This window comes from Polistes fuscatus, unplaced genomic scaffold, assembly GCF_010416935.1.
Source record: "Polistes fuscatus isolate 324 unplaced genomic scaffold, CU_Pfus_HIC Scaffold4, whole genome shotgun sequence".
Classification (NCBI taxonomy): Eukaryota; Metazoa; Arthropoda; class Insecta; order Hymenoptera; family Vespidae; genus Polistes; species Polistes fuscatus.
The window spans coordinates 8,487,817-8,510,286 of NW_025113118.1; the positions used below are offsets into that span (position 1 = coordinate 8,487,817).

At 31.6% G+C, this 22,470-nt stretch overlaps 3 protein-coding genes and 1 long non-coding RNA gene across 9 annotated transcripts; 1 reads left to right on the forward strand and 3 right to left on the reverse strand.

Annotated features, from left to right (window-relative positions):
- Positions 1–2,244, forward strand: LOC122521332 (probable arginine--tRNA ligase, mitochondrial). The gene is made up of 5 exons (XM_043641979.1): positions 1–71; positions 182–1,331; positions 1,413–1,540; positions 1,628–1,851; positions 1,926–2,244. Exons 1-5 carry the CDS (start codon positions 36–38, stop codon positions 2,074–2,076), a joined length of 1,689 nt encoding a protein of 562 aa, XP_043497914.1. The 5' UTR covers positions 1–35; the 3' UTR covers positions 2,077–2,244.
- On the reverse strand, positions 1,892–22,188 carry LOC122521335 (28S ribosomal protein S9, mitochondrial). 5 transcript variants are annotated; one of them, XM_043641982.1, is made up of 12 exons: positions 22,098–22,188; positions 21,833–22,016; positions 21,599–21,719; positions 21,404–21,507; positions 21,128–21,301; positions 20,961–21,046; positions 20,797–20,872; positions 20,587–20,712; positions 20,427–20,469; positions 20,213–20,328; positions 2,521–2,683; positions 1,892–2,431 (listed from the first exon to the last, which is right to left on the reverse strand). In XM_043641982.1, exons 2-12 carry the CDS (start codon positions 21,929–21,931, stop codon positions 2,340–2,342), a joined length of 1,200 nt encoding a protein of 399 aa, XP_043497917.1. In that variant the 5' UTR covers positions 21,932–22,016; positions 22,098–22,188; the 3' UTR covers positions 1,892–2,339. The 5 variants fall into 5 exon arrangements, with proteins under 5 accessions (XP_043497917.1, XP_043497919.1, XP_043497916.1 ...); XM_043641984.1 differs by lacking the exon at positions 22,098–22,188 and having other exon boundaries at positions 21,599–21,696; positions 21,833–22,039; XM_043641981.1 differs by lacking the exon at positions 22,098–22,188 and having other exon boundaries at positions 21,833–22,039.
- On the reverse strand, positions 5,740–7,487 carry LOC122521337. The gene is made up of 2 exons (XR_006304740.1): positions 7,121–7,487; positions 5,740–6,644 (listed from the first exon to the last, which is right to left on the reverse strand). It is a non-coding gene; the product is annotated as an uncharacterized LOC122521337 (long non-coding RNA).
- On the reverse strand, positions 11,363–16,069 carry LOC122521331 (transient receptor potential channel pyrexia). Of its 2 annotated transcripts, none has more exons than XM_043641977.1 (2): positions 15,774–16,069; positions 11,363–14,601 (listed from the first exon to the last, which is right to left on the reverse strand). In XM_043641977.1, exons 1-2 carry the CDS (start codon positions 15,799–15,801, stop codon positions 11,636–11,638), a joined length of 2,994 nt encoding a protein of 997 aa, XP_043497912.1. In that variant the 5' UTR covers positions 15,802–16,069; the 3' UTR covers positions 11,363–11,635. The 2 variants fall into 2 exon arrangements, with proteins under 2 accessions (XP_043497912.1, XP_043497913.1); XM_043641978.1 differs by lacking the exon at positions 15,774–16,069 and adding an exon at positions 14,933–15,260.
- Positions 22,189–22,470: the final 282 nt, after the last annotated feature.

Below are 22,470 nucleotides of genomic sequence, written 5' to 3' on the forward strand. Positions count from 1 at the left end.
ATATGAAATAAACATTAATTAAACATCATATTATAATGACTATTAATATAAGACGCGTATTATATAAAAAGGTATATGAGATTTTTAAATAAATGTTACATATTCAAATGTGATATGTGTGTGTATACATATATATATATACCAGCTTTTTTAAAGAAATTAATATTATATTAATTTTTAGATTACAAAGTTTATAAAAAATGCAGAAGATGCAATGAATATAATTTCTTGTTTACACATGAAACAAAGACAACCAGGAGTATTTTCTTTTATACTTCCATTGCAAACAAAACAGTATAATTTCAGAAACAATATTGAAACTTTATTAAATTCTGACACAAAATCATATTTAAACAATATTACTGTTGAAAAGAATATATTATCTTTTGATGTATTACGAGAAGATTACATTAAGCGGCTTCTCGAAAGCAATTACCATAAAGCTGCTTCTTCGATACTTATCGATGGCAGTAAAAATGTAATAGTTGAATTTAGTTCACCAAATATTGCAAAACCATTTCATTTAGGACATCTACGTTCAACCATTATAGGAAACTATGTTGCCAATATAAATAGTTATTTGGGTAATAATGTGAAGAGAATAAATTATTTAGGTGATTGGGGTACTCAATATGGCTTTACTCAGGTTGGTATAGAAATGTCTAATTTTGATAACAAGAACATACAAGATGACGCCATCAGAAGTTTGTACAATGCTTACGTACTTGCCAATAAATCGGCTGAAAATGATATTAGTATTGCTAATAAAGCTAGAGAAATCTTTAGACAATTAGAAACTGGAGAAAGTACTGCATACGAAGAATGGGAATTATTTAGAAAATATACAATTGAGGATTTAAAAAAAACTTACGGTAGAATAGGTATTACTTTTGATGAATATCATTGGGAATCTATGTACAGAAAAACTAATCTAAAACAAATAATAAAGTTAATGGAAAATATGAATTTGTTGAAATACGATAAAGAAAATAGAAAAGTAATACAGTTAGATACAGATAAAGTTATACCTATTATTAAAAGTGATGGAACGTCATTGTATTTAACGAGAGATGTGGGAGCAGCTATCGACAGGTATAAAAAATATAAATTTGATGTGATGTATTATGTCGTTGATCAAACACAAAGTAAACATTTTACAAATCTAATAGAAATATTACATAAAATGAATATATCTTGGGCGGAAAGATTAAAACATATAAGATATGGACGAGTAATAGGTATGAGTACTAGAAAAGGTACAGCTATATTTTTAAAAGATATTTTAAATGAAATCAAAGAAGTTGCGAGAGAAAAGCAAATTCAATCTCCTAGTAAGTGATTTTTACATTGCCTGTTATTTTGAGCGAAAATTTCATTATTTAAAAGAAATTATAAAACGTCATCTATTTTAGCAACTAAAGTTTCTTTGGATTCGTCCGATAACAGTTCAGATATATTAGGAATTTCTGCTATAATAATTAATGATCTAAAACAAAAGAGACAACGAGATTATACATTCAATTGGAATACAGCATTTAATGTGAGATTTTTTTTAATAATTCTTACTTTTTTAAAAATGAGTAGTTCTGTAATAATTTATAAGAATATATTTTTTTTTTAATATCAGATAAAAGGAGATACTGGCGTAAAATTGCAGTATGTCCATTGTCGACTTTGTAGTTTAGAAGAAAACTCTGGTGTTACTCTTCCAACTGAATGCTATCCGTCAGTTTTGAAAGAACCAATAGTGGATGACTTGATATGTATAATTAGTAACTTTGAAAATACAGTATTAAGATCTTATCTGGATTTAGAACCATGCATTTTAGTTGGGTATCTTTTTAAACTGAGGTTAGTCATATACGAAGTAATAATGATAAATGCTTTTTAATAAGTATGTACTTAAAAATATTTATTTTATGCAGCTATACTATCAACAAAGCTTTCGAAACATTGCAAGTTAAAGGTGAAACCGTAGATATTAGCAATCAAAGACTACTTCTTTTCCATGTAGCAAAAAACGTCCTTGCACAAGGGATGAAGTTACTTGGTTTAACACCTCTAAGCAAAATGTAAAATGAAACTTATCGCAAGATATCAAATGTATTAAATACTGTGAAAAAAAATTAGAAGTTTTTTTTTATCTAATATTTATAAATGTTTTCATTTGATGAATATATACCAACTGTTGTATCCGATGTACATTAATATTCAAATAATATATATTATTTGGTACAACATTAATTTAAAGGTAAAGGATTTTCTTTTTAAATCTATTATTCCATGCGAGATATAATTATATGATTTTTATAATTAAAAAAAAAAAGATATTTCGAAAATTAACGTTTCTTCCACGTAAATTTCCTTCTTGCTCCTTCTTGGCCAAATTTCTTTCTTTCACGTATCCTCCAATCTCTCGTCAACAATCCAGCTAAAAAGTTAAAAATTTGTTAATATTATAATACAAATTAAATAAAATATAATTACTTAATTATAATTCTCCATAATTTAATATCTTACCAATTTTCATATTTTGTACAACCTCAGGAGTAACGAAACTTCGGAGACCCCACGCAATGCCCCACCTTATTGCACCCGATTGTCCAGTATACCCTCCACCTTCGACAACGGCTTCGATGTCAACTTTCTCAATCATATTCGTAAAAATTAATGGAAATATTACCTGCAAATTGTTACATTTTATTTACCACATCTATTGTATGTATCTAAATTTGAATAAGGTGAGGTATATGTTATACTAATGAAAATTAAATCTTAACAAAAAATATATGTAGCTACTAAAATTTATACCTTATTGTTAAAACATTTGTTCACAAAACAACGTCATCGTTATAAATTATCCAAAAAATTTTCTGACGAAAGAGAAAAGAAAAATTAAATTTTCATTAATATATATATATTCTTCAAATATATTCTCAATCATCTTGAGAATCGGTTTCCTATATATCAGTCTTTATAATACATTAAGTGAGTTTTTTCGAGTGTTTGTTTAATTTTTCTATTAATAAAAGAGGCAAATAGATATGACAATAATCCATAGATACATACATACATACATACATATGTATAATTTATGTAATTATGTGTTCATATTCACGTACACTTTGCCCAACTCATATACTTTTGTCCTTGGCAAGACGATTAACAATATCCTCCAACATATCGTTAGTATGTAACAATTGTGTTTTAAGTGACTTTATGGTTTCTTCATTAGCATTCAATCTTGTTGATAATTTTTCAATAGCCAATTTCAAGCCAGACTCGGAAGATTCTTCACTTTGTTGCTTCATCCAAGTTACATGGTCGCTAAGACTAATATTGTCATCATTGATATATGGCATATTCTTTTGTGCAATCTCGTAAGCAGCCTTTAATATATCCTTGGGCAAACGTTTTTCCAAAGGATTTAATGGTTTTACAACGAGAACGTGTTTACGATTTTCCACGTCTATTTTATGATTGGTCATCCATTTTCGAAATGTGTATGGTATGGAAGCATTGTGCAGTACCATTTCAGTAAAAAGAATTAATTTAGTTTGACGTACCAATTTGGTAAGACCTGCATGATTTCTCAAACCATTAATATCATGTACAGCGATGCCGACTAATAAGTTCATTAATATCACCGTTACGAAAACGATGAAGAGAGTGAAGAGGATTTGAGAACAAACTGACAGTGGATGATATATTACGAAAGGACCGTCGGCATCCGCTTGATTAATAAGACCCTCAAAGTCTAACTCGCCAGCCATCATTGCTAGGACTTTGATAAGTCCAGTAAAAGGATTACCAAAAGCTGGCTCCCCAACGAAAATAACGCAAAAGCTAATGGTAAATCCTATTAATAATCCTGAATAAGCTAGTAAAAGTTTAGCAAATTCAAATTGTATATGAGTGAACATGGCAACGTATGTTCCAAAAGCAGGTAATTGTCCGACCATCAACATCAGATTTGTCCAGGCACAAAGTATTGCGAATGCACCGACGTAATTTTGCCAATCGTATGTCTTTCCCGTGTAAACGAATGATGTTACAAAAACGCTTACTATAACAATACCATCGAGTACGTTATCTATGTTCGAGAAATATTGTTTCACTGATTTATAAACCATAAAACCAAATATCTTTCTAGGTATTGTTACACAGGTCAGCACGAGACAAAGGTACCACTCGATCTCGATGACTGGTCTTCTGAATAGAAAGCCTGATATTCTTTTACTGTTACAGATTTTCGAACTTGGATAATCATCGTGATTGTAACATTTGTATGCGAGTGCTGTTAGAACGTAAGTAGTCATGCAGATAACCGTCATGGCATAAAGAAAGATCCTCATCAAATAAAACTTTCTTATCTTTTCCCATTTGAGATGAAGAAAAGCCATGACTAATGGATGAGATAGTAGATCCTTTCGACGTTCTTGTACGAAAGTATTGATGAAACTGGTTTCGCATTGATTGTTGCTCGGAAAGAGTAAGTCAAAGTGTAATCTCATTTCAAACTCTCTGTTGTGTGGTACCGGCCGTCTAAGTCTAATAGAGGCATCGAGTCTTTCTCGAAAAACTTGAAGAGACTCAGGTATTTTTCTCAGTATAATGTTCAAAGCTGATAATCCTGCACTGGTGGTAGCACTGACATCAGCTCCTGCCCAAATCAAAGTATCCACGCAATGAGATTGTTCGTTCAAAGCGGCTATATGAAGTGGAGTGAATCCTGTTCGATCGGCCGCGTTGACTAAGGCACCATGCTTCAATAAAAGTTCGACCAATACTGCCGAAGAATCTGTACTCATAACGGCAAAATGTAATGGCGTCCTGTGCGTACGATCAACAGCATTAATGTTACTACCTGGTACAGTCAGTAAAAGTTCGACGCAGGGTATCGATTGTACGAAACAAGCAACATGAAGTGGAGTTTCTCCAAGATGGTTCTTTTCAACAACGCTAGCACCGCGTTCCAGGAGCACCTTAACCACGTCTATTGCTCTTGTTCGAATGGCACAGTGAAGTACTGGTTCGACTATTTCCCCATAAGCACATATATTTAACTTGGCACCGCTGTCTAAAAGTAAAATGGTCGTTTCTCTTGATTTTCCAGCAGCCGCAAAGTGTAGACAGGTGTAATGATTAGTTGAATTTTCACTATTAACATCAACACCTTTCCCGATAAGATGTTCTAAACAGGACACGTTACCACTCAAGGAAGCAGTGAGTATAGCGTTCATTCCAGTGCACGGCTCGATGTAATTAATATCAGCGCCCAATTCTTCGAGTTTAGGTAATAGATGAGAAAGGCCACGATGACATGCCCAAATATAAGCAAGGTTCTTCAAATTCTCAGTTGATGAAATTTCCGGTGGCACAATACTACTCTTTTCCATTTCCAACAACAATTTGATCTCGGTCATACCTAAGATGGACCAAAGGATTGATCTGATATTGCTACCATCTACGCGTAATACGTTCCTCAAAGCTTCCAAATTATCGAAGAAAAGAGACTCATCTGCTGGCGGTGGTTCACCTGCGTCGATCTCGACGTGTTTAATCGTGGAATTAGTTGTTAAATCTTCATCGACTACCACGATTTGTTCAGGACAATAATCGGTAACGTGTCCATATCTTGCTGACCTGTAGGTTGAAGCCAATCTCACGGACAAAGGATCTTCTCCATTGGGACGATCATTCAAACAAGACATTGAGTAAAGTCTTCTTCTTCCTTCATTATTATTGTTGTTGTTGTTCTTTATAAAACTTGGTGGTACTTTTATGTTGTCCATCTTTGTTTCTTCAATCTCGCTAGTAAATATTAACAGGAAACCTTAATTTTCCACTTAGAAAATGTTATTTTGAGTTTCTTTTGAAAGACTATAAGAAGATATCCAGCTAGCTGACTTTCGATGTGAACGAAACTCAGACCACTACGTATTTATCTTTCTTCTTGATCTCCTCCACGGAACATCTCAATCAGTTCTCTACTTCTGTCTCTGTCTCTCGTTTTCTTCGTTTATCGCGTCACGTCCCAAAGTCGTTTAAGATCGTTTTAACTACACGCGACTACCGGTGCCACTCGGCCGAGTGACTTATATCGTTTCTGCGTTACATTGCGATGGTATACTGAGGATAGTCCAAGTGAGTGATAGAATGAGAAAGAAAGATAGAAGAAGAAGAAGAGAGAGGTATATGCAGTTTATATATAGAACTTAGGACGTTATCGCTTGGATTCAGCAACTACAGAACTCAGCGACCCCGTGTGTTTTTGGCCGTGAACTTCACTGAACACCACTGCCTAACGGGACAGGGTCATACGATTAGCTAACGTACAGTATTCAACAGAGACGATTGCTTTTGCTTACTTACTTTCTCTTCTCCTATTTTTTTTTCAAATTCATTTATTCTCCTTCGATACCGATTATCTAAATGAAATCGTTTCAAAACTACTTTCGAACGATTTCAAATGAGTCCTTATACTTTATTCGTGCGCTGAAATATTTTAATCAATATTTTCGATTCTTTGATATTTCTTTCTATGAATAAAATTGATGAATTTATACAAAATTGCTTTCTCTTGGTACGACTCTGAAGAAAGTCCACTTTCTCTTTACTGGTAGCTTGCCAAAAGATACCTTCTTTTAATGAGAAAATACAAGAAAGAATTAATTCTTAATGATGCTAATGGTCATGTTTTGATAAATGATTTTCGATGATAATTAATTAAAGGAATTTTTTTTCTCATTGATTTATTAAGAAAGAATTATTCAAAGGATGAATGCAATCTCTGAGAAAATGTATTTTATTTCCGCATCTTTAGATTTTCCTTGACTCGAATTTAAAATGACTATGTTAGAATGATTAAGAGAAAATTGTTATGATTATTAAATACTAATTCGTTCTGTGGTGTTAATTTTATTTTCCTCCTATTATATTATTGTCTTTGGAATTGTTATTAAAGCAGTAAAATGAGTTCATCGATTTAAGTGAACAAAAATCGATAATTAAGTTAGATTCAAATGGTTTGTTTTCTTTTTTATAAACAATGGTTCGTTATCGCGCGAACAATTGTAATATGTATGTGTAGATTAGTTGAAAACGTTTCACGTATCACCTATTGTTATATTTTCAATAGATCTTGCCTTAGGCTAACTTGTCACGTCGAGCACGACCGGTTTGTACGATTGCTTGGCGAATACTACTCCCTAAGAATTGGTCTTTCGCTTGACGACAAAATCCACGGAGAAATAAAAAGGTGGTAATATTAAGAATTCTTGCGGTGGGAGAAGATAAAGTAAAATAAATAAATATAAAGAGAAGTAGGATCAATAATCGATATGAAAGAGGGAATGTTTTTATGATTAAAAAGAAAAGAAAATGTAAGGACGAGAATTTTTGTTTTTAAAGTAGAGAATCTTCTTTTGATGATAAAAACTTTTATGTTAATAATAAAAATTCGAATTTTTTTTTCAATGATTATAAAGAAGAGGATTTTTTAATTGTATAAATATAATATAAGAATTTTATAATTTTTTTACTAAATATAAAGAAAAGGATTCTTTTTACAATAAAAATGAATTCCCTTTTTTCTCATTTTCAAAATAAATATGATGATAATGATGATTATGCATGATGATTAATCAAATTACATGAATAATATTTAACTATTTCTATGGTATATTCATCATCTATACAAATACTGAATTTTTTCTAATATAGCTATATTTATTTATAAGTTTAGAGTGTCTTTACTGAAACAATATTTCAAAGACTTTTTCATAAGTGTTTAAACTATGAAGAGAAAAAATGCGTATAGATCATTTATTATCTTCCTCTTGTACTTTCATTATTTTTAACATATAGTCACGTACATTGCGCATATTTTTAATTATGCATATTTTTTTCATTATCGTCACTGTCTTGCCTTTAAATATTTTTCTTTTTTATTTAAAACATAAAAAAAATATCTTCTCTTTCGTAAAACATCTTCTTAACCAGCGCATTATTAGAAATAAATTTATTTCAATAATTGATTTTAACTGTTGCAAATATTTTTCATATTTTAACGAAATGAGATACGAGAAAATTGCGAACGAGACAGGAACATTGCCAGGATTTGGTAATGCCATCTAACAATAATAATAAATGTTTTTGGTAAGCCGAAAAATGATTAGATAATTTTCAAAATTATTTAATCTCTTTTCAGATTTTTAGTCTAATTTTGTTTATCAAATGTTTAGAAAGTATACTTAATTTAAAAAAATTAAGAATTTCGGTTGAAGTACTTTTGATTTTGGTGTATTATCTATTACAAGATAGTTATCTCCTTATTTCTTTTATAAATTTCTATTTCGATCTTGGTTAGTACCTTTCACCAACAGCAACATGACAATGCTCTCAAGATGTGCCAATTTATTTAAAAATATTTTCCACAACTATAAGAATGAACTTGCAATAAACATTCCATTATCAAAAACGTCACATTTCTTCGATTATGTATCCTTGAAAATAAATTAACAATGAAAAGAAATAAAATATAATTAGTCGGAATTAACACATAACAGACCTTCAGTTTTGTTCATAGTTCAAGATCTAAACCTGTATACTTAATTTGCAATTAAGCTATTAGTCAATCGTTGGCAATGATTTTAGGAATGTTATTATAAGTCAAGTCATTATCATGACCTTAAAAAATTCTACACGTATTTGTAAATATTTAAAAAACTCAACGTCCTTGTAATAATTTCGTGCTATTTAAAAGCAAAATTACGAATCTAACATGCCATTGCGTTTTATCGAATAAATCTGAAAGTTGGTGCTACACGTGAGCAGGTTTCTAGAATATTTAATTTTATTCTCTTACTAGTATACTCTCTCCAGACATATTTCTTTATCTTCCGAACACCCACACTTTCTGACATTTATCTAAAAACATAATGTCATGCTAAATCTATTCTATCTTCAATCTTCGATGTCTCTATTTTCTTGTTTTTTTTTTTTTTTTAAGAAGGATGTGCGTTTATGTGACTATTAAAGAGGCTGAGTAAACAAATCGATGTTTGAATAATAAAAAAAATTTGTTAAAGAAAGAAATGGGCAGTTAAACTTGAGTGTTTTGAAAGAAAGATGTGCTTTTAAAATATTGATAAATATAAAAGAAAAAAAAAATACAAATTTTTATTTACAAAGATTAAAAAATGCTAAATAAAATGTTCCCGTTGACCACTTGGAGTAATATATAAAATTAACTACTTTTTTTTAAATAAGAAATGAAAGATTCGTCTTATTTTGTTAAGTAAATATATTTCTTTCTCTTCATTACTTTCAATGATAGAAATTAAATCTCATTACGTAAAAGTAATACCATATACGAAGTGTCCTTCAACTATTAACATTATAACAGTGTCCTGTTATATTAATTAACATATTGTGAGATATATTTAACGTATATCAAATGTATTTCCGTTAGAGTACAAATCATGATATGAATGGTACTTTCTATAGATCGTTTATAGATATGTACGTAGGTATTTGCATACATACTTTTTTACAGCTAATTGTAAGATTATTCTGATTAAAGTTGCACGCTATTATTTTATACAATGGAACTTGATTGAATCAATATCTGAATTGTTAACGATAAAAAAAAACAATAGACCGATTTTTATCTACGGCTCTAAAATTCCTAAATGGATCGATAATATTTAGATGATATTAAAAATTAATTACAAAATTTGTAACATTTCAGGTTAATATTATATTTTTGCTTAGATTATAAAACTACAAGCCTGGCTTGTAAAATCGCAAATATAATTACGACGTTAGAAAATATAAAAAAAGAGTAATTCATTTTCAATATAGTTAAATAACTTTTGGGCCCACCTAAAAACTTTTAGGCAAAATTGTAAAACAGACTTATTAAAAGAATATAAAAGAATGTATGTTCATAGATACGTGTATTAAGATAGTTACATAGATATATATGTGACGATTACCTTAACAAGATAATTTAAGATTATTTCCCTTTAGAGACATGGACGATGATTGTCTCAATATAATTGTTCATTCAACAGAGTTTGCCTTGATGTGTCGTAAAACGTTCGTGATATGTAACTTGAACGGATCTCTCTTTCTTTCCAAAATTTATTTTCGAATCTTACGTGGAATACTTTTAATTTATATTTACAATCACGTTGGTAAAGTAAGGTGATTGAGTAATTGGCATTCTTGCATTGTTGCTGTTTTAAAAACACGTATAAAGAAAACGCAAAGAAAAAATAAGTAAAGTGTCACAATTATATATTTTGTCTTACGACATACAGTTACTTTCTTTATGTTTCTTCGTGTTTCATTTTTATGTGAAACAACAATTTATAAAGAATTTAACTTGTATAAGATATTTTTTTTGCTTAATAATGCTAGATAATGATTTATAAATTACTAAATTTCCAGTAGTATTCCCCGGTTAACATTTCTCTGTATACGCGTAAAATTATTTATCTCTTAATATAGGTATCAGTTGCTGATGAAGTCCCAATAAAGGGACGAAACGTACAACTATATCAAAAATAACGTTCTAAAAGAATTTCTAACCCGTCCAAATTTTCTGTGATAGCTATTTTAATAGTTTAATTTCTGGACAAGATAAAAAATCAATTAAATTATTTATCTATTTTTAGTATTTTAAATGGGACCTTTCGCATAAATTACATATTTTATTTTTTCTACTATATAAAAATTAATTATTATTATTTATATTATACTTAATTTCTACACGATCAATCGCATTTTGCACAATATTTAATCTAGTTTTGTTATCTTTTATAATATTTGTGTCATGGACGAAACACAGATAGGCAACTAGTAGCGCTTAATGAAAATTTTTTGAAGTTCTATAAAAAAAATACAAGAAAAATAAAAAAAAAATAAAATACATTGCATTTCGTTGACTTATATATTATAAAGATTTATACAAATATCAAATATCATACAGTTATGTATATACATATAAGTATAAAAATATTGTTAACGCAATAAATGTTGCCTGAGATGAGCGACGATTTAAAAAAAATAATATCGATACGTTCGAATAATAAGAGATAAGCCATTAGAAGCATTTCGAGTTTTCTTAATAATAGCATAAAAATGTAATCAAAAAATATATTTTATTCTAATATTACCCTTTTGACAAATCTAAGAATCGTTTCTAACAATTTGATTATTATCATATTTATTTGTTTCTTTTTTTCATAAATTCTTTTTTTAATTAATTTATTTTGAAATTAAATCTCAATTAATAATAATAAAAGTTAATATATATTTCATTTGTGCCATTAATCAATTATATTTTTAATAATTTTACACTGAATTGTTGTCAAAAATTGGCATCCTTGATACCTATTTGACACCTAATAAGTATGATACACAAGACTATGATTAATAAAATTTGTTGTTTCATTTCGTAGAAGGAAGTCCACGAGCTAAAATTATTCAAAATGAAATAAGGCAAAGGAAGTTCGGTAACAATAAAAACGCACGCCATCGTAGTTGGAATTTTAACGAGTTAGACGAAATTAATTATCCAATTAATATCTCTAGTTGATTGAGGATCCGATCTAATCTATTCCCTCTAATGATTCTCATCCTCTTGCCGATCTCGATTGTATCTCTTATCCATAGCAAGTGCCATAACAAGATCTTGTATAAGCTGATGATTCTTCTCACAAATTTTTCTTACTTCCACAATTTCCTCCTGTAATTTATTATTGTCCGCATGAAGAATATCATTTTCGTTAACGCGGCATCTCATGGTCGAGTAACCATCGCTTTTAACGTATGTGTAAGACGTACTATTACTTTTTTTACTAGTCAAGGTACCATTTAAAAATTTCTTATCCTTAGCAACTTTGTAAGCGGAAGTCAAAACGTCGCGAGGTAATCTCGTCTCTCTGGGATTTAATGGCCTAACCGTAAGTATAGCACGTAATGGTGAGGGCAATACAACAGCCGTCCACCATAACAATTTCGTCAATTTGTTTGGCAAAAGACCGAGAAACAAAGCTCTCTCAACGTCACAAATAAGTTTCGTTTGTCGTACTAATTTGGCAAGACCGGCTGTCTTTTGTAGACCTTTGATATCATGAACGGCAATACCAACGAGTAAATTCATCAATACTATAGTGACGAATAATAGGAATAAAACGAAAGATAATTGTGCAGATACTTGAAGTAGAATCCATGAAGTACCACTTACGTCTACCGATATACCACCTTCTTCTTTATCTGGGAAAAATTCCTCGAAACCTAACTCGCCGGTCATCATAACGAGAACTTTGATGAGACCGGTATGAGGACTGCTGAATGATTTCGATCGTGGAAAAATAACGCAGAAACTGGCCGTAAAGCCGACGAGTAGACAGGCATATGCCAGTAGGAGTTTGAAGACTTGTGCTTGAACGCTGGTGAACATTGCCACGTACGCACCAAACATTGGAAGTTGTCCTATCATTAACATGAGATTACTCCAACCGCATAATACAGCGAATGCACCTACGTGACTTTGCCATGTATACGTTCTACCTGTATACACGAATGAAGTAGCAAATACGCTTAGTATCACGCACCATTCGACCATATTCTCAGCTTGGGTGAAGAATTGTTTGATCGAAAGGTATGTCAAAATACCTGTTAACTTTCTAAGAGCTTCTAATATAGTAAGAACTACTAAGGCGTACCATTCGACTTCTAAAACTACAGGGTGCCTATAGAGAAAACCATTTAAGCCTGTGGCATTGGCACAAAGGGGTGTACTAGGATCATCTACCTGACCATGGGACTCGTTGTAACAATTATGAGCAAGGGCTGTTATAACCCAAGCGGTTAGGACGAGAACGTAAAGCAGGTAGAAAAGTAATCTACCGATATAATACTTTTTGATTTTTTGCCATTTAAGGTGAAGAAAAGATTGACAAAGAGGATGTTCGAGTATCTCTTTATAACCTTCCTTAACAAAAGTACCCAAATAACCGATCTCTCCTTTCTGTTGATGTTGTAGCAAGGGATGGAAATCAAGTCTCAATTCGATCTCGCCGGTGGCCAATCTATGCTGATGAAGAGTGATCGAGGCGTCTAATCTTTGTTTGAATACTTCCAATGATGTTGGTGTCTTACGTAAAATTATTGATAATGCACTGGTACCCCCTTTAGTTCTTGCACTTAGGTCACCATTGTGTTGTATTAATATATCAACGCACTGCGATAACTCATTTAAAGCAGCAACGTGCAATGGTGTATAACCATACTTATCGACCTTATTAACATTTGCCCTCGAAATGATAAGAGTTTCAGTCACGTCGTATGCTAACAATGATCTACCTAATGCTAAATGAAGCGGTGTTCTACCATCGATGTCTTCGTCGTTCGGATCGCTACGGCCCTTTCTTAACAATAATTCGACGGAATCTAAACAATGAGAACGTGCTGCCAAATGTAATGGAGTTTGATTTCTGTTATTCTTCAAATGAACGTTTGCATTATTTTCTAATAGCAGATCAATGTTCTCGAGACATCCAGCTTCGGCAGCGAGATGTAACGCTGTATCACCTTTTTTATTTGACAAATCAACTTGACAAGCAGCTTGTATAAGTATCTTCAAACATGCTGGATTTCCTCTATCAGCAACGTGGTGTATCGGTGCATAACCGTTAGCATCCAATCGATTCAACGAAGTATTATTTGGTGCCAAAAGTTTTAATACTTCCAAGGCATTACAACGTGCTGCTACATGAAGTACCGTTTCTTCCGAGTGTGCCGATTCTTCGGATATACCTTTCTGTAAGAAATACCGGGCTACCTCGTAGGAATTACCAAAAGCCGCATAATGAAATGGCGTGTGACTTTTACCGGCATTTACGTTGGCACCATGATCGATCAAGTACTCTACTCCTGCCAATGAATTACTAAACGCGCAAAGATGCAATGGAGTTAGATTGTGTTCTTGTTCCGAGGAATTCACGTTAGCTCCACACTTTTCAAGGCCAATTATATAATCTAATCGACCGAGAAAACTGGCATGCAATAACAGCGCATCGATCTCTTCCTTCTTATAACAAGATATTATCTTATCTTTACTTTCCACGTCGATCTTTCCCAGTTCAAGATCTTCTAAAATTTGTAATTTACTTCCTATTTGTCTCGTATGTTCAACCAATAGATTTCGTATAATATCCTTGTTAACTTGCAAGGAATGATTAATTTCCTCGGTACATGAACTTTCGCTTACACACATGGAGTAACAATGTGGTTCTTCTACAGGTGGTGGTGTTCCATAATCCATTGAACGTTCCGAAGACCAACTACCACTTTCTATATCTTGCGAAGAAGGACTTTTTGATGTCAACCATCGTGTCAACAGCAAAGAGGTCGATGTTTTACATTTAGTTGAGGCAGGTGTAGTTATATTCGAGTCATTCATATTATCGGCTCTCTCTCTCCTTTCTGTTTCTCTTCTTGGTAATGTTAACATCAATGTCCTTGAAGTATCGCTCATCCTGGCCTCGTAGCCATTGTTCGAGCTCAAGTTATCCTTGCGTTCATCTAAAATAAACATAATATTGTCTCTTTTCTTTCTATCTCTACTTTTACAAATTTTCTAAAGTGAACGGTATTGTGTGCTCGATTAAAAATAAAACTTTTGCAGATTATACGGATTAACGAAATAATTCTAATGTTAATAAACAATAATCAAGAAAAATATAAATACAGGTACATATTGAAAGTGTAACACGCAGATTGCAAAGTCGTGTTAACCACCGTATGTTGATAATTTCAGAAGATTTTATTGTCAATTCCACGAGTAATAATAAAATTAAAGTCTTTTGTTGAAATATGTACATACACGCAACGTGTGAGATATATATGTACTTACATGTACCTATCTCCATATGACGTTGAAAACTGTCGCGAGTAAAGCGTTACTTATGTACATATGTACAACACGAATGTCAATTGGAAAATCGGGCAAATAGATTGCTAAGTACGACGCGTGAGATCCGTTACCTACTGGAACTGACATTATTTACTTCGTGACTCTAACGAGAATTAAAGACAAGAACGTTCTCGATAATCACGTGGTCATAACATAAGAATTTATTTTAATAACAACATGGTATATGACTTTACTTAAAAGAATTTCCACACATTCCATTTTCGTATATATACACATAATTGTACATTATACAATTATTGTATTGTAATTGTACAATCATACAAATATATACATAATTGTACATTATACAATCATTGTATTGTAATTGTACAATTGTACAAAGATTTTAATGTTGCATCATCACAAATCATTGGATTCGTCTCGACAGCCGTTATCAGAAAATAAGTACCAAAACATAGCATTCTATTAAAAAAAACAAAGTTGACCTTTAAATCTCGGAAGTGACTTCATCTAGGAAAAAAAAGTAACGTCATATAATAGCCCCCTCCCCCGTTGTAAAATGCAACTTTTGTTTCAAAAACTTTTCTGCTACTATCATACTTTCGGAGCTATCTTGGTGGCAAAAATTAGTGACTCACCCTGTATATTTTTTTTCAGATAATATATATTTAAAAATATAAAATTAATGAAATTACGATATCTTCAAATGATAATTTTAATGAAAATGGATAGAAAGGAGTGTATATCCTTATAAAATAAGAAGAGACTTCAATGAGAGTTACTCCAATCGTAAATGGATGTTCGAAAGGAGTATAATCACCTTGATGATCAAATCCAGAAAACTGCATCTATTTTGAAGAATATCTGAAGCGAATAAAAAAATAAGATAGAGGTAACTTTGATTACTCGATCGGTACCATCGGACGGCCCGATCGAAACTGAGTAGGTCTCTGTTCCTGCTGGTCGTTCAAACCGGCAATTCTCTTCGTCGTTTCACATATACAGAAGAGAGTTGCGGAAATATACAAAGGTGCGAATAGCAAGATCGACCGGTTATAAACTCGGCCCTCTTTCTCTTATTTTCCTTAACATCCGATTCTAAAGCGGATCTTTTCGCGATTCGCCGATATCATCAAATTATTCTTATTTTCAGATACATGATTTTAACATATTTAAGTAGACAAGTAGAATTTATAATATTAGAAATTAGTCAATTTGATTTTCAAGATAGTCCATTAAATAAGAAATAAATTGTGTTTTAACGAAAAATATGAATCATTTTTATTGCTTACTAGCTTAGATAGATGATTCAATAATGTAACATCAGTGTTATATTACATGTTTATCTTTTCTATGAAAAGTAATAAATTTTTTATATATCTACAGATCTATATCTATTCGTTCGCATATTCTATTTTCAATCAATAAAGTCTAAATGATATCTTTTTTTTATATGTATAATTCACATGTATTTTATGTGTTTATCATTTTTATATGTATAATAATAATATTTCCACACTGTGGAAAACGTGATCCATATAAATGATCGATGATCACTGACCAAAGAGAGAAAGTTATCGTCACATTACTTTCAATCGCGCGTATCTTATTTTGCCTAAAAGATATTTTGATAAAAAAAATAAATGTTGATCAGAAACATTTATTAAAAAATGTTTCCTTGTCAGTCCATAAATATTAAAAAACAAGATAATTATTTGCATTAAGCCATTTGGGAATATTTGTACTTTGTTTTGGATTCGTGCAGAAGACCAAATCTCATTACGAAAATTTATGAATGGCATTTCTAGTTTCCAACGTTCTAGCTACGGAGCTTAGATAGAAGGAGCACGCACGGCATAGGGCATTTGGTATAAAATGTGTCCCCAAAACAGCATCAAATAACATGTACATATTTTCACCACCAGAGTAGCGCAACGGGCAAGTAAATCTCTGTGACGTCACAAAAAACCGTTGAGATGTTGCGGTGTATGTAAGCATAAACAAGTGTAAAAATAAGTTTACTTGGACAGTGTTGTTAAAGTGTGAAAGTATTTTTAACCGCTAAATTTAAAAACTGATTCGAGGCAGTTGCAGCGCACTCTGTAATGAAACTTTATTTGCTCTACTTTTCGGGGACACTTCTGATACTATACGTTCGTGCTCCTTCTATCTAAGCTCCGTGGTTCTAGCTCTACAGAGCAAAGTTGAGTGGCGTTGCTATCGTCGTCTTTGTGGCCGTCACGCCAAAGCTTGGCGCCACCGGCACTCTTACCGTCACGCCTCTAGTGACGAAACCAAAGAACTAAGAAAACACCACGTATATGAATTATCACTGCTATTCTCTCTCTTCCGTTACAACCACCGAGCGAGACACACGCGTTTTACTAGCAGCGACAAAAGACTGAATTCTAGTCACTACTTCCGTTTTCTCTTTATTACATTTTGTTAAGTTTAAAATATATATTTTGTAAAATCCTTTTTGATACGTTTAAAATATAAAAATATTCTAATAATAATATTCCTAGTGAATTAATTATTATTGCATACCATCGAACACGCTACATCTTCGAGCTATGCAATTGGTTCAAACAGGTACCGACCGGTGAAATCATCTTTGTTCATTATATTGTACACGGATCTTACGTTACGTAAGAATCAAGAAACGTTTTTGTAATTATAATCACGCAAATAATCCCGTGATCTTTTTATTAACTCTAGTAAAACTGATAATACTTATATCAAAATTTCTGTATATATTACTGTGTATCATTCTGGTAATTTATAAAATAACTAGATATTACATAAAATGTCTAGGCGTTTCAGAGAAAGTATGTAAAAAGAGTTTTATTATGCATTTTAATTGTCTGTTTCATGAAATAACTAGGTAATATATGAGTTCACGGGAGGCAAGTAGTTAAAGTATGAAATTGAAATTTTATCTGTCTTTAGTCAATTTTTTTATTTACAACAATACTCGTAGTTATCCTTTTTTTCCTTTTTCTGTAAGTACTTTAAAAACCAATGTTCTGTTAGTCGAGCTGTTCTATCGACTTTAAACATACAACGTTGAAAGGGTTATAATAGTAGATTTATAGTTCGTAGAAATGGATTTGATTCAGGAAAAGTTCGCTGAAAAATTGAAATCTTTATCGGTAAGTGCTAACAGTGCGCATATGTCATCAGTGAAATACAAGAAACTTGTGGAGGAAGTAAAATGTGCTAAAGTTTCTAAACGAAAAAAACCAAAGGATTTTTGGTTATTGAAGCACTATGATGTAATTCAAGTCAGAGGAGTTGATAAATTAATTTTCCCTGTCATAGACCATGGAATAAGATATTACGTGACTGAAGAAGAATTGTGTGAAGTGCTGTATACCACCCATTGCAATATTGGCCATGCAGGTCGTGATCGAATGGTTCACGAACTAAATAAACGTTACAAAAACATTACACAGCAGCAAATTTCCTTGTTTTTGCAATGTTGTGATGTATGTCAACAAAAAAAGGGCTGTTCAAAAAAAGCAATAGCAAAACCAATGGTGTGTAACCAATTTAATAGTCGATGTCAGTTAGATTTGGTAGATTTTCAGTCACAGCCCGATGGTCAATACAAATTCTTTTTTGTTTACCAAGACCATTTGACGAAATTCATTTTATTACGTCCTCTAACCTCGAAATGCCCCAAGGAAGTAGCTTTTAATTTGGTCGATATTTTTACTACATTAGGAGCTCCTTGTTTCTTACAGTCAGACAATGAACGGGAATTTTGCAATTCCATAATTAATAGTTTAAAAGAGTTGTGGCCAGAATTGCACATTTTTCATGGAAAACCTAGGCATAGTCAGAGTCAAGGAAGCGTTGAAAGAGTCAAGGAGGACATTGAAAACATGCTGATTACCTGGATGAATGATAAGAAAACTACAAAGTGGAGTGAGGGCTTGCGTTTTGTGCAATTCATGAAGAATGGAGCCTATCATAATGGAATTAAACAGAGTCCATATCAAGCTATGTTTGGTTGTACACCAAAAGTTGGGATTTCAAATTGTGGATTGCCAAAGTCTGTATTACATTCATTGACCACCGAAGAAGAATTGGAAAATTTAATGCAGAGTTCTGAAATCGGAACTTTAAAGACTGAAGCCAGTACAAATATTTTAAAATGTGCATCATGTGAGGCAGATATTACAAATCTTCCCAATTCATCTTCAACTGATGCATTACTGTGTAAACTTTGTGAACAATGTCAGTCTCCCAAAACACAAAGGGAAGAAAACAATGAATGCACTGAACAACAGACGAAAAAAATTAAACTAGTATCTGACCCAAACCTCCTTAATCCTGCCGTTGGTGATAGTGTTCACAATTCAGTGCCGGATGTGGATAAAGGAAAAACGAATGCAAGGAATGTTCTTGCCTGTGATTTAGAAATAACTGAAGAAAAATTACATCAATTAAGTGCTCAGAATGAAGCACTAAAGCAATTATATATTAGGTCACAATTGGCATTATGCCATGAAAAACTACTTGCTCTGGAAGACATTCCTAATGAACTCACTTCTCTTCGAACTGTAGCATCAGACCAAGCCTTGGATAATGAACAAGGCATTACTCGCTGTCACTGCACCCAAAAATGTAAAACAAAAAGGTGCCTTTGTTTAAAAAAGGGGATACTGTGTAATTGGAACTGTCACGAAGGCCAAACTTGTTGTAATTAAGTGGCTTTCTACTGACAAAGTCGAAACGACGACTCATAATGCGGTCATAACACAATAACTATATACCTACCATTATTTCATATATCTAGTTATTTCATAAGACTAATTAAAATATATAATTTTTTATATGTTTTCCCTAAAATGCCTAATTATTTCATGTAATATTTAATTATTTTATAAATAAAATGAATTAGACATTTTTACGGTAATACATAAATTTAAAAAAATAAGATAGAGAATAGTTTGATAAGTTTCATGCAATCGATTTTGTATACTTTTTAAGCTTATTTTTGTTTGTAAATTCATAAAAAAAAAACAATATTTTGTCTAATATGCTATTTTTTAAATAACATTATGCAAAAGAAATTATTTTTCAAGAATAAATATATATTTTTTCTTTTTTTCTACTTGTCACTGTAGAAAAATAAATTAGAAATAATTCAAACTCGAATGTTAAAATATTTTAAAACAAAATATATGACTTATTGTTAGATCACAGTCATAATCGAATTAAAAGTAATAATATAACATAACAAAAACTTACTTGCTGCCGAGATTGCATGTCCTTGAAATAAGAGATGTCCTTTCCATTAATAGTTATTTTTCCAGTACCTTCACCAAACACTGTTACCGTGGCAGTTGCAGATTTTCTTTGACAAGCTACAAACAAAAAATGCCATTACTACCTTATTTTTAATGTATCCAAACTGGTTGAAATTTATTGAACATAATTTACGTAAAGATATTTCAAAACTTACGGAAAACCTTAACATATGGTTTTCCATCCTCAGTATACATTATCTGTAAATAAGAAAATACATTTATAAATTTTATATAATATAATATATTTATTATTTCTGAATTATGAAATAAATGTCTTTCTTTTATACATAATTTATTATAAAAAAATATACTTGCAGGCAAAAAGTTGTAGTCTTTCGTGTTTATTGTTAATTTTATTCTGTACTTCATGATAAATTCTTCTGCTCTTTGGGATAACGGATGATTCAATAGTTTCTCCATTGTTTTGATAAAATATTCGTACTAAGAATAGACATAATTATCTTTTCTTATTTAATTATTATGAAAGAAATAAATAAAGTATCAAAGTTCTTTTTCTAAACTTACTTGATCATCATACAATTTTTCAAGCAATAAATTTTCTAGTTGAACTTTAGTTATCCATACCGATTCATGTGGATCCCTGAAAATAACAAAACAAGAAAATATATTTAAAATACTATTTTATCATTTATTTATCGCTCGTTTAAAAATAATATTATTTTACATACATTTTATTTTCATTGGGAAGCGTTCCGGTAGATTTAATAAACTTATCTTCTAAGTCATCTAAATTTCTGAATTGTTCTACTATACTCTATAAATTAAAAATGATATTAAATTAGAAATGTTTCTTTTCTATTAAACCTATAAATTGTTTATTTAAAATCTTACTTACATGAAGTGTTTCGTAATAGACAGGTGTTATCATAAAAAAGAATAGATGTAATGGTTTTCCATCGGCAGAAAATTCAGCTACCTTCTGAGGTGGAAAGATTTCTTTTGGATGCTTCATCAAGGGTCGTGCTTTGGGATCGTACAACCCGGATGGAAAAAGATATTCTAATGATCTCTAAGCAAAATTTTACAATTGATGTAATGTATATACTTGTAATTAATATTGTATAAAAAATGATCATAAAGAATCATAAATTGTAACACAATTACAACTTACATCAACATCTTCTTGTGTAAAATGTTCGGCATCCATACCCATCATGTTTGCAAGATGTCTTTTACCCTTTTCATATTCAAATACTTCTTTTTCCATTAATTCCTCTATAAAAAGAATAATGAAGCATATATTTCTATTATGAACAAATAGAAATTTGTTATGATTGGCAGAAGAAAAAATAAATCAGGATATTACCATGCTTTTTGATGCGCTTCATATAAGTTTGGATAGCTTTGGTTGTATGTAGTACTTTGATGCCGCTTTGATCTGTCAAAGATTCAGATTGTTGTGTACTAGATAAACGAAAGAAGGATTCCTAATGTAAAACAAAAATATGATATATATTTATATTTTGAGGTTAACTTTAAAATCATATAAAGATTGAAACGTTACAATCATTGTCATTTAAAATTATCAATTGAAAATTACCAAACATTGGATTGTATTCGATGATATACCAAGAACATTGTTATTAATTTTCAATAAATTACGAAAATTACAGAAACGTATGAACATTGGTGTTGCCATGTTTACAGTTTTAAAGAAAAATCCAAGATTTTAATAAATATACGCTTGATATGCATTATCGATATGGAGATCGATTATACAGTATCTGTAACAAGATCGACTTATGTATTGGACTGTGGCGTGCTCTATTAGCCAAATAATAGCATAGGGAAATTATAGGTTTTACGTAGGCGGATAACAAGAATTAATATCACTCGTGTAACAAATAACAACGATATATTTTAACAACGTTGAAATAACAAATCTTTTACAACGGGTACATGTGTCTTTCTCTTCTTAATCCGCTCTCTTTAGTAACTAACACCTCTGCCCGCTCCCTAGTCCCTTTTTCCTCTGCCCGGGATGTCGCGGCTTTCTATTGGCGGGACGGCTGTCCAATCACATGTAATGATTGCACCACCGCCAGTCGGAGCGCCAAAGTACTCCCCTCCAGAGTTCTACAAGTTGACTCGTTGTTTGGCTTTAGCGCCCGGGTATGTTCTTAACTCAGGGACCTGCGAAGCTTGCGCTGTGTCCTGCTGGAATTCTGTAACATCTAA

Excerpts from the sequence above, each read along its gene's own strand:
- LOC122521335 (XM_043641982.1), bottom strand. The coding sequence starts at position 21,931 with ATGGCAACACCAATGTTCATACGTTTCTGTAATTTTCGTAATTTATTG. Across the intron at positions 21,720-21,832 it reads CGAATACAATCCAATGTTTG|GAATCCTTCTTTCGTTTATC; the intron begins GTAATTTTCAAT and ends GTTTTACATTAG. Across the intron at positions 20,329-20,426 it reads ACCATATGTTAAGGTTTTCC|CTTGTCAAAGAAAATCTGCA; the intron begins GTAAGTTTTGAA and ends TTTTGTTTGTAG.
- LOC122521332 (XM_043641979.1), top strand. The coding sequence starts at position 36 with ATGACTATTAATATAAGACGCGTATTATATAAAAAG. Across the intron at positions 1,332-1,412 it reads AAAGCAAATTCAATCTCCTA|CAACTAAAGTTTCTTTGGAT; the intron begins GTAAGTGATTTT and ends CATCTATTTTAG. Across the intron at positions 1,541-1,627 it reads ATTGGAATACAGCATTTAAT|ATAAAAGGAGATACTGGCGT; the intron begins GTGAGATTTTTT and ends TTTTAATATCAG.
- LOC122521331 (XM_043641977.1), bottom strand. The coding sequence starts at position 15,801 with ATGCAGTTTTCTGGATTTGATCATCAAG. Across the intron at positions 14,602-15,773 it reads TTCTGGATTTGATCATCAAG|ATGAACGCAAGGATAACTTG; the intron begins GTGATTATACTC and ends TGTTTATTTTAG.